At 39.6% G+C, this 17,503-nt stretch overlaps 1 protein-coding gene and 1 long non-coding RNA gene across 3 annotated transcripts; both read left to right on the forward strand.

Annotated features, from left to right (window-relative positions):
* Positions 1 to 94: 94 nt before the first annotated feature.
* Positions 95 to 1,962, forward strand: LOC135433820 (uncharacterized). Its single transcript, XR_010437147.1, has 3 exons — positions 95 to 334; positions 421 to 841; positions 1,185 to 1,962. It is a non-coding gene; the product is annotated as an uncharacterized LOC135433820 (long non-coding RNA).
* A 5,374-nt stretch (positions 1,963 to 7,336) lies between these two features.
* Positions 7,337 to 17,453, forward strand: Msr-110. Of its 2 annotated transcripts, XM_064690108.1 has the most exons (7): positions 7,337 to 7,587; positions 7,832 to 7,942; positions 9,739 to 9,765; positions 10,855 to 11,052; positions 15,334 to 15,587; positions 15,643 to 16,877; positions 16,965 to 17,453. In XM_064690108.1, the coding sequence occupies exons 2-7, from the start codon at positions 7,847 to 7,849 to the stop codon at positions 16,985 to 16,987; spliced, it is 1,833 nt and encodes a 610-aa protein (XP_064546178.1). In that variant the 5' UTR covers positions 7,337 to 7,587; positions 7,832 to 7,846; the 3' UTR covers positions 16,988 to 17,453. The 2 variants fall into 2 exon arrangements, with proteins under 2 accessions (XP_064546178.1, XP_064546179.1); XM_064690109.1 differs by lacking the exon at positions 9,739 to 9,765.
* Positions 17,454 to 17,503: the final 50 nt, after the last annotated feature.

Below are 17,503 nucleotides of genomic sequence, written 5' to 3' on the forward strand. Positions count from 1 at the left end.
CTTGTTGCTTTTATTTACGAACTTTTTTGCGTTTTGTGTGAATTTCGTACACATCTGCGATTAGTTATTAGACATATGTGTGCTTTAACGAACTTATGTAGTTGTGCCTGGGTATTGCATATAGGAGTACAGGTATACATATGCGAATATCTTTCACCACTCCCTGTAGAGTCGTAAAGCCGCATTGAAGCGCTTTTGTTTTCCTTTTGTTGCCGCTTTATTCCCAGACATGTGCCCGAGCCGGCGCGTTGGTGCCAAGTCGCCGCTTGGTACCGCCAGCTCCCTACCAGCGAGAGAGAGCAAATCCAGTTGGTTGAATCGCGTTAAGAGTTAGGTAAAAAAAAAAACTACAAAAATAAAAAACTTAACGAAAAAAAACTGTAAAAATCCCCATAATAAAAAGAAAATTTTAATTTGTAGGCGTACCCGATGCTTAACAATTTTGAATTTCGAATAGATGCATAAATATTCCTGCACTATTGCGCAGTAGACATCTATAATGGCTGCTATCTGCGAAAACCAAATCGAATTAGCATCAGTGACAGATCCGAGAATTCACGTGCACGCTAATTAAAGCTATTTTGGTATAATTATAATTATTAGAAATTTTCTTAGAAGCCGCACGACTAATCCAATCAAAGCTTTAAGCTAAGCTCAGCTCAAATTAATTTACTTGTAATTTGTTTATGCTCTAAAAACTTGTGGAAGCTTTTCTTTTTGTTTGCTTTAATTAATTGCGACAGGCCAAATCTTTTAGGAACTGCTCTAAGTGCTCTACGACTTTGAACTTGATCTCGAATATTGTTAAATAATTATGTAGATGAGCGCAGAAACCAGAAAAGTGAGTTTTTGAAAATGGCAATTCCCGAATACGTTTAGTTCGCACAGGTTAAATAATTAAGATAATGCGCACATTTGCGAAGACAATAAAATTCCCAGAAATTTAATTAATTTCTCGACGAAAATCAAAGTTTTTGCCTGTGAACCGCGCATCGTAGCTCCAAGCTCTATCTATAGTATAAAGATTGGATATATTTTTCGATCGCTTCGTAACTCTGCTGTGTATAATTGAAAGTGTGTATATCTATCAATGCTAATCTAATTTGTAAAACCTGCAATTGGATAACAAAGCTGATGCAAGTATTGTTTTTCATAGGGTATCGTTAATTAATTTGGCATTTCAGCTGCTCTCCGGATTATTATATGCAAATCAGCAACTGCCTTTTGAATTTGGGAACGAAAACAAACAAAGCAGTCCAAAAACTAAACAAATGAAAGTCATGCGCAGTTTGAAGCTGGCAATTAGTGGATCTCTGACAGCTCCGACCGCAAATGCTGGGGATGCTGTAATGTCCAAGACGTCTTATGGGAACTGGGAATGGGCCGTGCTGCGGCGGCGACTGGCGGGCGGGTGTTGGCGTCGGCGTTGGCGTCGTGCATTGGGCGACTGGTTGCATAAACCCTAAGCTGAAAAAGAAATTTAATAACTAATAACTCAATGTGAACTGAGAGCTGAAGCTCATAGTTTGAGCGGCGACTGCGTTTGTTGGCTTGTGACATTTCGAATATAAAAATTATGTAATTACAGTAGAAAAAACAAAAACAAAAAACATAAATAAACTCAAGATTGCATAATGACAACGGTCAAACGCCGGGCCGGGCATTGGGTCATTGAGATACAGCTAATAAACGAGCGTCTAGCATGATATAAACTATTAGTAAGGCGAATGTAAAATCAACAAAGCAGCCCGTCCCAATCAAACTACGGATGCGTTTGTATACGTGTGCCATCATTTATAAGAATTAAATAATAGACGACGATTATACATAAAGAAAAAAACCTGAATGATGGCAGCGCCAATCACCCAAACGAACAGCAAAAAAACATATTATAACATTATCAAGAAACCAAACAGAAATGATAAAAAAAAAACAATTTAAACAAAAGCTAAACAAAATATATATATACGCAAAAGTAATAAAGCTTATAAAAAGCAATAAAAATATTATAATAATGACAATAAAAAAATGAAAAAAATGTAGCGACTAATTTGAACGATTATATATTTCATGAGAGTCATGCAAATAATGATATTGGTTAATGATTCGGCGAATTTGATGCACTCCAATGATATTGGCCATGTGAAGTAGATGAGCAATGTCCATAGACTTTCATTTACTTATTAAAAAGAAGTGCAGAGACAAATGACCAGCCTGCTGCTTTATAATCTTATTATCAGTTCAGTATAGGGTATATATTATCTCCAAATATTTCATAGACGCGCTTGACTTCTGCTGTTGTGTTGGATTTCAGCTCAAGTAACGCTGAGGTTAAACGGACAAAGCAACACAGACAGCGGGAAGAGGGCAGCGGGGAGAGGGCAGCGGGCAACGGCAGCTGCTGAAGCAATCAAGATGAACCCTGGCCACATACATACACACACACACATATATACAGACATGCTATATACTCAATATTATATATATAAAAACTATTTGTGTATACAGCATAGTGCAATGATTTGTTGTTAGACGCTGTGGCCACTACAATTATTTGAGCGGCGCAGAATAAAGAGTGTGCTCGAATAGCAGATACCCTGTGGAGCACTAATCTACATTGACTCAGCATACAAGTCATATTTACTAGAATTACGCCTCCCCTGATGTCGATCACATATTCATAATCATGCTTTCACATGAGATGTCGCCTTAATGTGTTCTCAGTCAGGGAAAGAGAGAAATATTAGGTAGTAGATAAGGAAGCGCAAGGTAAAGAGAGAGGGAGAGAGACAGAGAGAGACTTCGACTTATCAGCTGTGACATAGTTAAAGTCATCTACATTATAAATATATAGCAGTCTTGAAATCAAGTAGGATTACTTAAGTGCACATAGATTAATTATGCATGTATATAATAACAAATATTGTTTAAATCATAGGCTATGAGAAGCGCACAGAAAGGCGAGTACATATCTGACAAGAGAGAGTTTCAAATGTAAGCGCTGGTTATTCAAAATAAATATAACTTATGTAAGCGGAGATTTCTTTTGTATGATTCATACATAAGGACGGCTTTAATTATACCCTGTATATACATTTTTAATGGGTATACAAGACAACAAAATCTTTAAAACAGCAAAAGCGAAAAGTTTATGTTTTTTCGTAAGCAGCAACAAGTTTGAGTGGTGCAACAACAACAACAACAAAAACAACAAAGACAGCTGCCACAAAAGCGACTTGATCAACGGCCGTTGCAATGCAGCTGAGGCTGATGCCGACGTTGACAGCGACGTCGACGCCAGCGTCAGCGACAACAAATTTGAGCCGAAGCTAGTTTTACGAGATCTGGGCTTCAATTTATGTGTACGCGAATGTGTTGGGCACCTTTAATTTTGTGTGTGCCGAGCTTTACGATGCGCTACACAAACAGTTTGGGCATATCGATGCATTGCAGTAGCTAAAATTTATATAAATATGTGCTTATCACTAACACACATACATACATATGATGTATGTGAGCTTGCGCATTGAGAGATTGCAGCATATTCATGTATTCCTATCTGCGAATCGCATCGAGCCAACATCTACAAGTATTTAATATATATTCTACATATATTATTGTCTTTGTCTTTGACCTAGAGTGCTATCCGTTAAATAGATTAAAAAATATATAAAAATGAAATTCAAAAATTACGTTTAAACAAAAAACAACATATCAATACTTTGTAATTGAATATTATTAATATATTCATTTATAATTTTGTTCAAATTTCACTACTTTTGATATTAAGTATCAAAGCAAGAGAATTTCATAGACTTTCTTAGAGTCTATAAGGCCTTAGTAGGATTATTTCCGCATTTGAAAGATAGGATATCATGAAAAGCATGAAAAGGCTGATAAACGAAGTTGTCAAAAATTATATTAAGAATATTAAATCATATTAATGCTTTCATATATCGCAATCGATATGAAAACTTCAAATTGTTAGCATATATATATATATATGTATATGTATATGTCTGTGTCTTTCCTACTAGTCAATGTCATGTAAAATAGATTCTGACCTGGGCTTGGCGTATCTGATATAAAACAACAATGCTCCGTAAACAATATTTATTATAGTATATTTATTAACACTTATTTTTCAAAATCAAGACGTATGGGCTTCCCTGTAAAGTCCCTTTTCGGCTCAGGCCTGAGTTTGTTGTTCTCATTTCGATGTACACTTTCCGAATATGTCAAACGATGAAATGCCAGCAAAACAAGAATAAATGTCACAACGTGAAGTGTCTTCATTCCGGCTGCAGCTTTGTCCTTTTAAATTGTACTCGTATGTCTGAACACTTTGCGTAATGCTTCGCAAATAATTTTTACATCTTGAGTTCGCAAGGCATGCAAGATTATAGAAGGAATTGCGAACATGAACATATTTTTGCATATATAAAAAGCTATCATCGAATTTCGATTTGCGCAGCTCAACGATAACCTTTTGCTGCAGTCTCTCTCCCTCTTTATGATTACACACATAAATAAATATGAATATAGATGTGTACTTCATACGAAAGATATAATTTTAATAGTAAATAAAATAAATATATATGCAATTATATAAGGTTAACATGAGGCCATAAAAGGATTATTTCCACATTTGATAGATAGGGAAAAATCAAGAAAAGCATGATTAAAGAATTTCTCAAAAATCATTGTCATTGAAAATATTAATGCAAGCAATTCGAAAACTTCAAATTATTCCAACAAAACAAACATTCTTTATTATCAATTGTTAGCAACAATTAAACTTGCATTTTGCCCTTTAAAATCGATACGCTTGGGCCTTCCCATAATGGACGTGTGGGGGAGAGGCCTTAACATTCTTTCGTCCGGGTCTGCGTACTGTGCTGAAGCAATGCAGAAAAGTGCCAGCAGGATAAGCAGGATACAGCCCATAGCGTGAGGTGTAAGCATTTTGTTGACAGTCCTTGTAGTGTTCAATGATCTGATGTTACAATTAGCTCGATTGCAGTCAATTCAACGATTGATGTGATCGTCTAGGCCTAGTTGGACAGACGCGATTAATGATTTCTCGGTTCTATTTACACTGATCAGAGAGACAGGCTGATAATTGTGTTCGCACGTTGGTGTTGTAACTATTTATTATTATAAATAGTCGAGATTACGAATACTTAAAACATTGTAAAAAATAATTATCAGGTAAAAGCCGGAAGAGATTACGAAAATGTTAAGTATTAAGTTAAGTAACGTCATGGTTTGGGTGGATCTATTTCATTGACCCCAGTGTCAGCTGATTAGGCGTTAATGTTATTATTATTTTTTTAATGTTTTTTGATTAAACTATATTAATTTAAATATATTTGTTCATTCCCCTTAATAAGCTCTACTTTTTGTTGACTCCCAAGCTCACGATGCTCCAAACATATGAGAGACAGAATTAGAGAAATGTAGCGCAAATCTGATATGATTTTAAGTGTATTCCAACTATAACTATCTTTCATAACCTGATCGCATTGTCAATGGTTAAAAAGGGTTTAATTTTTGTATTCCATCATTTTGTTTCACAAGCGACATACCGAGTTCAAATTAGATCATCCAGACTTGGGCGGAATAAACTATAGACGAAGGGCTTTCCATGAACGTTTATTCATTTCATTTATGTCAAACCAAATACAGCAATCAGCAAAATACAATTTTATTTTCGATCTAGTGGGGATTATTGTTATTGTTAGACTCTTACTAATTCATTTCTTATGCTGAAAAGTAGTCAATGCTGAGAAGCGATATTTGCAACAGTGGAGATGACTATGTAAAAATTAATGCTATATATATATAAGTATCGTAGCTTTATCACGTTACAAACATTCTTCATGTGTAGGTTTTCTTCTAGCAATAAACAATTTTAAAGCGACACAGAATAGAACGTGGATATTTGAATCTAATGAAGTCTTTCAAAATTGATAAGTGTGGGCTTTCCCATTAAACCCTTATGAGGGTGTGGTCTGAATCTTTACCCGATTTCGTTGATGCATGGCAGAAAACTGTTAGCAGGATATCTTTAAGTTGAATCAGCCGAAATTCAAAATGCTCTTATCCTCTGCAAGTTGTTCTTACGTTCAAATTAAAATAGATATCCGCTGAATTTCTTTTGACCTGGGCCTGGGTTATACCTCTATTTTGATAGAAAACACCAATGCTTTATTAACAATATTTAGTATATTTAATAGCACATATTTTTAACATAAACGACATATGGGGTTCCCATATAAGTCCCTTTTGGGCTCAGGCCTGAGTTTGTTGGTCCTATCTGGGTATACTATATCTCGCGAAGATGTCAAACGCTGAAATGCCAGCAAAAGCAGAATAAATGTCGCAACGTGAAGTGTCTTCATTTTGACTGCAGCTTTGTCCAGGAATCAGCAATTGAGTTGGCTTTTCTTTTTAATTGTACTCGTATGTCTGAATACTTTGCGTAATGCTTCGCAAATAATTCTTAAATCTTGAGTTCGCAAGGCAAGTATGATTATAGAAGAAATGGCGAATATGACCATAAAGTGCATATATAACATACAAAAAGCTATCACCGCATTTCGATTTGCTCAGTTTAGCGATACCCTTTGGAAAAATAATGCAGCGATAACCTTTTGCAAAATTCTCTCTCTCTCTCTTTAAGATTACACACATTAATTAATCTGTATATAGATGTGAACTTCATGTACATATTTGTAAATAAATAAAAATTGATTTGCAATGGTTACGCCATGGTCCATTACCACCATAAGAATAGTTGCCGATTATACAAGTTTTGGGCGTTAATAATTGAATAGAAGGAATTCGCTAAAATACTCGTCTGTTTATGCATTAAAGCTGGGTCCCCAACGAATCAAAAAGGTTTTACAGCCAATTAGGAAAGACGAAGAGAAAAACGAATTTGTTTTAATATTTTTTGTACTGAAGTAAGCTTGTGGGCAGCTTGAAAGAAATATTGCTGCGTAGCTGCTCTGGCAAGCCAGCAAGCCGCACCCGAAAGCTTTTAAGCTCTCTGTCAAGCCCGACTGCAAAAACATATATACACGACGATCAAGTGATTGTTAATGCTATGTGAGAGTGTGGGTAAGTGTATGCGTGTGTATGTGTATTTCGGTTTACTCTTATTTTTATTTGTTTCTCGTTTCACGTTCGTGTTTTTTGCTGCTGCCGATCGTGTACTTGCCTTGCGTGTGTATTAGTTGTGTGTCTGTGTGTGTGAGTCGTGTGCTTGTGGCTTTGCAGTCGACGCCGACAGACGAAAAAAGTTTTAAGTCTGGTAGAAAAATCTGAAACGAAACGCGTTTGAGGCCTCAGACGGCGAGTGGCAGTCGTACAACAAAGACGTAGTATTTTCTTTATCCACCTGGCGTACCTCTGAAAAGTTGGTCAGACAACTTTTTCATAACCGCACAAAGCGACCAAAACTGTTCCAACAAGCGAAACAAGCAACAACAACAAAATAAATTTTAAAAAAACGCAAAACTCCTTTTACTTTTTCGTTACTGAGCGTCGTTTCTGTTAAAAACAAAACACATAAATTTCAATGTAAGTGGAGAAGTCGACAATAAAACAATTGAAAAGAAGACAAAAAAAAAACAAAATTAAATGTCCAAAAAAGTGAAACTTTTCCGATATGCAATTTTTAACGAACCAGATACGATTTTGAAAGTGCACGAAAAATTGGTTCAAACTATTTGTGCAGCATGACGAAAAACAATAAGATCTAAGGCTGAATGTGAACCTAAGTGTTTGATGAATACCAAGTCATATTTATGTATTTATTTTATAGTGCATAGATACATAGATGACCGAGAAGGATAACGTATCCATGGCTACCGTGCAATTGAAGCCCGACTATGCGGCTAGCGAGGTCTATAGCACCGCCAGCGAACCGCCACCGGTGAGTAAGCCTATCATTAAATTAGCCATCTATCATTATCACAAATAAGTGGCCCTAGCAATATTTGGTCGGTTGCGTTTAATGCGTCAATTTGTCATTGTTGAATGGCCCAGCTAATTACAATTTCCATATGTCATTTGACTCTGGCAATTATTTGCGCTAACTTTATATAAGCTGCAAGCAGGTCAGCAGCGATTCAAGCGTTACTTGGCCAGAGCCCAGCTGCAGATTGTCAGGTAGCAATAAAACAAAATATATACAAAATGCCAGGGTCATTCGGTTGGCCGGCACATCCGTTGCGGGCATACGACGCGTATGCGCAATATGTCGCTGCCTGCATCTTTTGTGTGCACGGACAATGTCTGTCCCTCAGTCTTTCTGTCTGTCTGTGTGTTTGCCTTTCTGCACGCAGCTGCAAACGTGATCATTTTCACTAACTAAGTCGCCATCTGATCCGGCTCTGCAACTGCATGCATAAGCAATTTGGCTGTGGATAATTTTAATGCAACTTTTTCAATTATTATTATGATTATATGCAGCCGCTATGTCTGTGGCCATTAAGACCCGGCACTGCGAATTGCATGCAACGTGCACAGCTTTGGCAATTGTGTGCGACCCCCGCCAAGCGGCGTTGACATTTTAAGACAAAAACAAGGAAAATTAACTTAAATAAATAAATAAATCAGAAACAAAAACCAAACTTCAGGCAGCGAGTGCTGCAACGAACCAAATGGATACAGCGCAATTCTCGGCATAGTGTGAATAGATTTGTACCCATTTGCAGCAACCGCAACGGCCGAGAGCTGAGCAGAGCAAATAGAAACCAGTTGGAAACCAAATTTGAGATCTAATACAAAAGTCACGACTGTAAATACGAAACTTCATAATGATAAACGCAAACAAATAAGCTAAATATAATGCGCCATGACAACATCAGGCAGCAGCAGCAGCAGCAGCAGCAGCTAAAACTGGCGCAATTATTGCACCCAAGCTGAGCTCTGAGTTCGCCAGGTCTCGAGCTTTGACGAACTGTGCGCAATGTGGGCTGCAATTGATTTGAAATTTGCATAAAAAGTGCATTTGCATTTTTCCCATTTTTGTATTTTTTTGCATTCAAAACGTCCGCATCAGCCATAAATTGCACCACTCACTCAACGAGCGGCCAGCCCACTTGTAGAGCAGCCTCTCTGGGGCCACACAGTGACAGCTGTCAGTTAGCTAACACGCAATTTAGTTTACAGTGACCCCAGCTGGGCTTTAGTTAGGGACTGATGCAAGAGTTGACCGGCTTATGAGGCAATGTAAAACGCTTATGAAAACTGAAATAAAAAGTAGACTTTGGAGCTTAAAAACAATTTCGGTTAGGTTTGCGTCTATTCAAGCCCCTTAATGGATTTATTAGATGTTCAATTCAAACGAGTATTCAAGCTGCATCATGCCACATATGCATTGATCAAATTACAAATTTCCAGTCGCATCTTCTCAAGCAGACTTCGGCTGCTGTACTTAGACCAGCAGCTTTCACTGTAGCTTAAGTTTAAATATAATATGAAACCTTCATGCAACCAACTCATTAACCTTTTGTTTTTGTTTTTCTCTCATTTTATGTGTATGTGTGTTTGTGTTTTTTGTGCCTTTGCCCATCAAACACAAAAATCGTTTTCCTTTCACACACACTTCAACCAAAAACTGTGAATGCAAATCCAAACGCGATTGACAATCACCTTAATATAAATAAAAATAAAAAAAATTTATATAATCTCAACCCCCCTCGCACTATACACAACAAACCACAGCTGGGATTTTTTAACTTTAATCATCAGGTTTGTCGCTCAAGTCTTTTGTCTTTAACAACTGCACCCAACACCAGCTACACAAATAATGAGCAACAGCAACAACAACAAAAAAAAACTCATCAACAGTAACAAGCTAGAGCCGTGTTTTTTCATCTTCTTGTTTTATTTTTTATTTTATTTTTGCTGCTTTAGCTATGCCTAACGTTCACCACATAGCACTTCACTTTACTTTATACACTATACTCGCTGTTGCTGACGACTTCGACTTCGGCTGCGACTCACTTTCGCAATTGCATTTGTTGAACAAAAACAAAAAAAAACAACAAAAAATGAGCACAATACTCACAATCTAAAGGTGTAAAATTGCACATTTCGCTGCACAGCACACACACACACACACACGCACACACATGTGTGTGTCTGTGCCTCACCTGACTGACTGCACCCACACCCAAAGCAGCCAAGACTTTAAAACTCTCCTCAGTCTTTTGTTTTTTTTTTTTTTGATTTTTTGGGGCTCTGCTCTGTTGGCCTTTTCATTTCCTCAAATTTTTGTGGTCGCCTCTTTTTTTTTTTATTATTTCCTGTTGTGCAAGTTTTTGTTATTTCCAACAGTCTATCTGGCTTATTTATGTATTGGGCCTTCTTTTGACATCAACTTACAAATTTTTGCACCTACAAAAACTAGACAAATATTTGTCAAACATTTTGCTGTTAATTTTTGCCTAATCTAAAAGTTTTTTGGAATGATCTAATCAGCTCCAGTTACGCTCATCAAAGCCAGCTTGAACGGCCTCAATGTCTGATTCTATGAAAACCCCCAAAAAGCTTTTACTTATTCGCTATAACTGTATTCATTTTACCTTAACATTCAACTTTTCAACCTCATTTCTGTTTTTTGCACCTTGCACTGCAACTTTTCGACACGTGAGGCACAAAGTCAAAGACTTTGCCAACCAGCAAGGTCAACGCTTTTACTCGCTCGAAAGGTCAACGCTTAAAATTGAGCACGTAACACTTTTACTTTTGTCTTTTTTCGTTGTAGTCAATAATAAAACCCAAAATCAAAAGCTAAAAACTAAAACTAATCTTTTGCCATTGCTATTGTTGTTGCAGGCGTACAAGCGTCAGGCGAATTCGGTGAAAATAGCCAAAATCACCGCATTCACCATAATTGTGTCCTCGTTTGTGCTGGGCGCCTTCATTTTGGCCTCATCGTATCTGCAGGCCAAGGCCTCCTGCGATCAGGTGCAGGCTCTCGATTCGGTGCTGGAGAAGGAGCTGATGCTGGAAACGCTGCAGCAGGTGAACAAGGTAAGTGGACTGTTAAACGCCTGAATGCACAGCTATTCAAGATTTAAAGATTAGCGAGTGGGAAAGGGACTCATACTAAAGAGAGAGCGCTACATAAACGTTCATTCCGTATCGGTCGGTGTCAGTATTCGAGGCGTATATCGTGTACAATTTATATGGTTACCTAATCCTCATATTGTTATATGGTTATTATTGCCTTTTGCATCGTTCGTTGCGCACGTCACGAACATTTTCGACGCGCTGATTAGCCGCAACAGTCGAATTATTGTGGTAAATTAATGATAATTACCGGAAAATGTCGACAACTGGATATAACAACTGCCTGTTGGATGCGTGTTTGCTGATTATTCCCGACAATATACAATACACACAGGGCTTAGATAAGTGCATGTTAAGTTTCTTTCAGCTTGCCTGTTTACTGCACGCACTATTAGCCACAAGCTCTGGCGTACAACATTTTAGCAGGCACTGTATGCCCGCATAATCAAGCAAAAAGCAGCTGCCTTTATGTTTTTATTTACTATTGACGATAACTTAAAGCTTGGCAAAACAATGGAAAACCCCAAGCAAAATAGTTGCAGTGAACGGGCAACTCAATAGAATTCAGATTAGAGCGGTGCAGCTTGAGCAAATGAAATAGTTCGTTAGATTGATAAAGAATATATTAGTGGAAATAAGCTTAATGTTAATGAAATGAATACCGATTAGAGTGCCGTAGCTTGAAACTTCCTGACACGATTCAGTTTTGACTGAAAAACCAACTTGAAAGTAAATAATAGCTCGGTTAATATCATAGACCGTAGGGTTTCTGTTTATTTAAAGGCTTGATATAACTATAAATCACGGAGATATAGAAAAAGTGCCGACACAATATCAATCGGATATGCAAAACTGAAAACTTTGCTGTCATCGCAAGATACAATAAATTGTAGCTACAGTCTTACAAGCTATATGTCTATATATATATATAGCGCAATATTTACCACATTGCATGCACAATCAAGGCAATTGAATGCACAACAACAGTTGCTATTGGGTACTCATTGTGCATTCACATTCGTATATATATACATATATTCATATTCATATTCGTCTAAAATTGTATAAGTGCAAATTGAATTAGCGTGTTGCGTGCTTCCTTGAGAAATTTCACCCTATGTAACCAAATAGCCCATTAAAACCATTATAGCCGCACCATAACAACCACATATGGCATATGGTATATGGTATATGCCATAATGTTATATATGGGCGTATACATCGTTTGATGACGGCGCATTTTGCGCATGCCACATAATTCAAATTTAATGGCGTTTCTAAAACATCTGCAAGACAACGTCAAATGTATGCATATTTCTTTTATTTATTTTTCATATTTTTTTTATCTATATTTTTTATAACTCGTTATTTTTTTTTTTTTTTAATATTTGCATACAAAATTATGCCGCATCATCAGTATTCAATTATCGTGCAATGAAAGTGCCCATAACAAACAATAAAACTAATTAAATGCATATATAAATATGCAGCGGCAATTAAATTTAATGATGAAAAACCGAAACAACAACAATAATAACAACAACAATAAATGCATTTAACAAAAGCCTCGTCAGATGATGCTGCCAATTTGGAGCGGGTTATTCAACCCGAAACTCTCTATATAAAGTGTTTGGGGGCTTATGTAAAGACGCGGAGGCGCAATGAAAAATTCAATCAAGCGAAATTCCCATAATTTGACGCTTAAGTGGACACCAAAATGGTAGAGCTCGGGTGCTGGGAGCTTGCGACACAATCATCAGTGGCAACAATTGCGAATCAAATGGCAAATACAAAGTGAAAGCAGCAAACGGAACACAGCAGCAACAGCAGCAGCAGCAGCCACTGCAGCATGTTGCAATGTCTGTGAAAAAATAACAAAACCCGCTTTTACACACACATATGCCACATAGTAATCCGCTCAAGCGCGGCGCAGCGGGCGTGGGCGCGGCAAATGCCAGAGATCATCAGCTGAGGCAGCAGCAGCAGCAGCAGCCACAAGTAGAGGGGCAGCGTCTGGTACAGGGGGAGGGGCAGCCGCAGCAGCCATAATGCATTTGCTGTCACTTTTTGCCGGCTGGCGCCGCTTGGCACCGTCACACAAACAGACAGGCAGACCGACAGACAGACAGACAGCTTGTAAGTCGTCAACACACACACACACACGCACATACACACAGAAGGCGCCGACACACATATAGACAAAAGACGCAGTCGAAGACGCGTTGACTGTTTGCCATTTAAGGCAAGTTGCGCGCTTAAGTCTTTCGTTTTGGGCACGCAAACAAAGCCAAAACTTATGGGCCCCAATGGACGATTATGTAATGGCAATATACGCTCGCACACACACACACACACACACACACACTCGCACATCGCAATAGATGATTTATAATTTATGTGGCTGTTGTGCAAATTTGCAAACACTTTGCCAGATGCCAAGACATTGCGTGGCTGAACATTTTAATAATGCTTGGATTTTCAAAAGGAAATTCTGCGCGCCTAGAATTTCAATTCGAAAATGGCACCTGCGTCAATGCTAAAAATAGGTTTATAGACAGCCAGACAGACTGTCAGACTGTCGGACAGACAGACAGTCAGGCAAAAAAGTAATTGCACACAGCTTTCAATTTGTAATCATTTAATTGTCATCTAAATGTATGCGCGCCGCGGTGCGAATCCAAATGGGGCCTACGTGTCTAGTTTTTAATGTGCCCGCAAATGTTCTGTGCTGTGTAATTGATGTTATCTCTCGGCGCTTGCCTGGCCTTGAAATTCAACAGAAAAATAAAAGCGAACACAATAAGAAAAAAACAAAAATTGAGCTGTAAACCGGAGTTGAAGCTTAGCAATTGACTAAGTGGTTGGCCGGGCAAGGCGGGAAGGCGGCACTGCAACTGGAACTGGAACAGAGACTTGCTGACTTGGTTTCTGGTGTTGTCAAACTGGTTGGCTCAGTTTTAGTTTCAGTTACTCATTTTTTCTGCTTTTATTTATATTTTTGAGTGAAATTTTGTGGCTTGATTTCAGGCGAAAAGCAATTATGTGTCACATACGCGCCATGACTCAGACGTGGTCTTAGCTTTTGCTCGCAGCAGCATCTGTTGCCGCCACACAAGAAATCTACTGCGCTTCATTAGGCACTAATGAATTTCATTAGAGCACAGCTGCAACCTTTGGCTTGCCCAGATAATCCGAGAGGAAAATACCCAAACAGTCTTGAGCCAGCTAATTGGGTTTAGTTTTTGGTTTTTTAATAGGAAATGTGGCTGCTTGACTTGACCAGCCGTCAAATAAATTGAAATTGCAATTGCAGCTGTCCAATTAGTGAGAAACTCTTCCCTTAAGTTATGGTCCAATGTCAAGTCACAGATAATGAGCCACAGAACCCATTAGCTACCGGATATATACGACGACGATGACGATGTATATAACATTATTTTTCAAACCAAAGCACCGGCTGCTTGCGGGCTTAGGCGTTCTGCCCCTGGGCAGGTACACTCAAACCAGCCACCCACACCCTGCCCCGCTGCCCACTTGTGTCCCACTATCAATCATCATCAGCAGCAACCACAGCCACAGCCGCAGCCGCAGCCATCGCATTGAATTAATGAGGTTTTTGTTGTTTTGTTCAACAAATTATTTAAATTTGCTTTTGTGTGTGAGTTTTTTTTTTGCTGTGTCGTGAAGTATGCTCAGCCAGTGTGTGTATGTGCTTATGTAATATGTGTTTGGTTTTTTTTTTAATTTTTATGGCATTTTACTTTTGGTTTCAGTCGCAGTTGCGTCTGACGTCGCGTCGTTTTTGTATGTAGGTTGGGGTCACTTCTTCTGACGACAACGTCTCATTGTTAGAGGCACATAACAATTGCAGCCACTGTAGTCGTATATTGCCAGTACGTGCTTGCTGGCCAATACCATTTTAAGTGGTCTCTAACAAAAAAAAAAAACAAAACAAAACAAAAAAATACAGGAAAATAAAACAAAATAAGCAACAAAATACGTCAAATACATTTCCTAGTCAAAACCACTGAAGCCTTGAAATGGTCTAAATTCCAGAAAATAATAAAGAATTGCCAAATATTATATACATACAGATATATATATATTTAGATAGATATATATATATTTGTGCGGTATATTAGTCCCTATCGTTCAGATCAGCACCAAATAGTTTGAATCTGGTATAGAAATATAAAATAATAGAATGCATTCTAACACATAGTTATCTTTTCTATTTTATAGGAGCTACCAAGAGCTGAAGCTTTGCTGGGCAAATCCGATGCCGGTGAGGATTTGCAAAATCTCGACCACGATGAGACCGTTGTTGACAAGAAGACGGAATCAAAGAACGATGCCATTGAACGCAATGTCAACGATCACGACAATTCCTATTCAGATAGCGATGAGACCGAGGAGATGCAAAAGTTCCCAGGCAAGATGCCGCTCGAGCTGGACTTGAGCGATCTGGCCGCCGCCATTCTGCGCAACAACAAGAAGTAATTAGCACGCTTTTAATTTAGACGTGTGTCTACATTAATCCATTCTGTATAGATCCCGCATGAACTGCGTGGTGGAGCGCAAGCATGCCGAGGAGTTTGTCGACTCACCCTCAAAGACCGTGTCGCTGCCTTTCGGCGTTAATCTGACCACCGATCCGAAGAAGGCACGCATCACAGGCGAACGTATTTCCATTTTCTGCGATGGTGGTGACGACAAGGACGAGAAGGAGTCCAAGCGCCAGCGCGAGGAGGAGGAAGATTCCGATGAAGACGTTGAGCCAATGCGTCCCATGTTCATACCATTCCAGCGTGTGCCCATTCCATTTGGCCGCATACCCGACCAGATGCCGTTGACCCACATGCCACAGCGCATGATGCCACCAGCGATGCAACAGCAGCTGCCCCAACAGGGTTCCATCATCATTCGCCAGTTGCCGCCTCCGTTCCAACATCTGCCCATGCGTCCTCCAATGCCCCCACAGGTGATGCAGGCGCCACGCATGGAGGAGCAGCCGCAGCAGCCCCAAATCCAGACCGTGCGCATTCACATGCATCAGTTGCCTTTCCGTCAGTTTGACATGACCAACGATATGCCCATGCCCGCCCAGAATCAGCAGGAGCAGCGTGAGATGCCACAGCGCGAGATGCCACAGCGTGAGATGCCACAGCGCGAGTTGCTGCAGCGTGAGCTGCTCCAACGTGAGATGCCCCAGCGTGAGATGCCACAGCGTGAGATGCCACAGATCCAGATCCAGCACATGCCACTGGGCATGGCACTGCAGCGCGTAGGCATCACCGCTGACGATCTGCGCAACATTCAGCGCATGGCCGAGGATCGCTTTACCGACGAGCTGCGTCGCCTGACCGCTGAGGATGCTGCCGACTCCAATGAGAACAATAGCGCCAACTCTAGCGAGGAGGAAGAGCACTCTGAGACGCCTGTGGTATCCGGTGAGCAGTCCAGCACCACTGCAGCCCAGTCCCCAAGCCCGCAGCGCGAGCAGCAGCCAGAACAGCAACAACAGCAGCAACAGCAGCGTGACCAGGAGTCCAACGAACAGCAGGAGGAGCAAGTGCCTCCCATGCAGATACAACGATTGATTCTGCAGCCGCTGCCGGAGCAGCCACGCGACACCATGACACCACCCATGCCCGATCAGCCACCACAGGTGCCATTCGGCCGCATGATCTTTGGACGTAGCCTGGCCCAGCCTGTGCGCATTCCCGTGCCCATGATGCAGTCAGCCGAAGGCGGTCCCGCCTCCGAAGAGTCGCAGCGACCACACTGTAAGCACCTAAGCATTCGGCATTTAACCCACTTGGCACTCAACCAATGATCCTCTTCCACTCCCTCTCTCTCTCTCTCTTTTTCAGTCGTCCAGCCTCGTTCCGTTTAAGTAACAACAACAACACGCCTGTGATTGCTGCTCTGCGAATCGTATCTGGTTGTCGTCGTCGTCGTCGTTATTGTTTCCATATCAAATTGTAACTGTGTCGTCATCCGTTGCTCGATTCCGAAAACATCTCAAAACTAATGCGTTTGCATTTGTAGCAGCCCCCAAAACGCCAAAAATGAAAACGTCAATCGATAGAAATTTTGAGTTTTGGCCCCAAAAAGAAATCTCTTTATATATGTTTCCACCTATATCTCCTCCCCTCCCCCCACTATCTCTATATATGTATGTATTTGTATATTTTCGTAAAAAAGATATTGTATGTATAACATTCCAATCGGTCCTCTCAAGTTTTGTGAGCCTCGTAAATCGATAAATCGTATTTGTTTTGAATATATGTCTACAGTTTTAAAGTATTTTTCTTTTCGTCCTTGTTTTCACAATAAATCCGATGAAATTTGTATATAAATTCTAGTATTTTATTTTTAATACTTTTCTGTAGTTTTTAGTAAGTAAACA

This window comes from Drosophila montana, unplaced genomic scaffold, assembly GCF_035044405.1.
Source record: "Drosophila montana isolate Dmon_TW-CO22-7 unplaced genomic scaffold, ASM3504440v1 contig_3231_1, whole genome shotgun sequence".
In the NCBI taxonomy this organism is placed as follows: domain Eukaryota; kingdom Metazoa; phylum Arthropoda; class Insecta; order Diptera; family Drosophilidae; genus Drosophila; species Drosophila montana.

What these genes read in the sequence shown, in the direction of transcription:
- Msr-110 (XM_064690108.1), top strand. Translation starts at nt 7,847, where the DNA reads ATGACCGAGAAGGATAACGTATCCATGGCTACCGTGCAATTGAAGCCC. An exon ending in TTTTTAACTTTAATCATCAG is followed by an intron (nt 9,766 to 10,854) that starts GTTTGTCGCTCA and finishes TTGTTGTTGCAG; the next exon opens with GCGTACAAGCGTCAGGCGAA. An exon ending in CGCTGCAGCAGGTGAACAAG is followed by an intron (nt 11,053 to 15,333) that starts GTAAGTGGACTG and finishes TCTATTTTATAG; the next exon opens with GAGCTACCAAGAGCTGAAGC.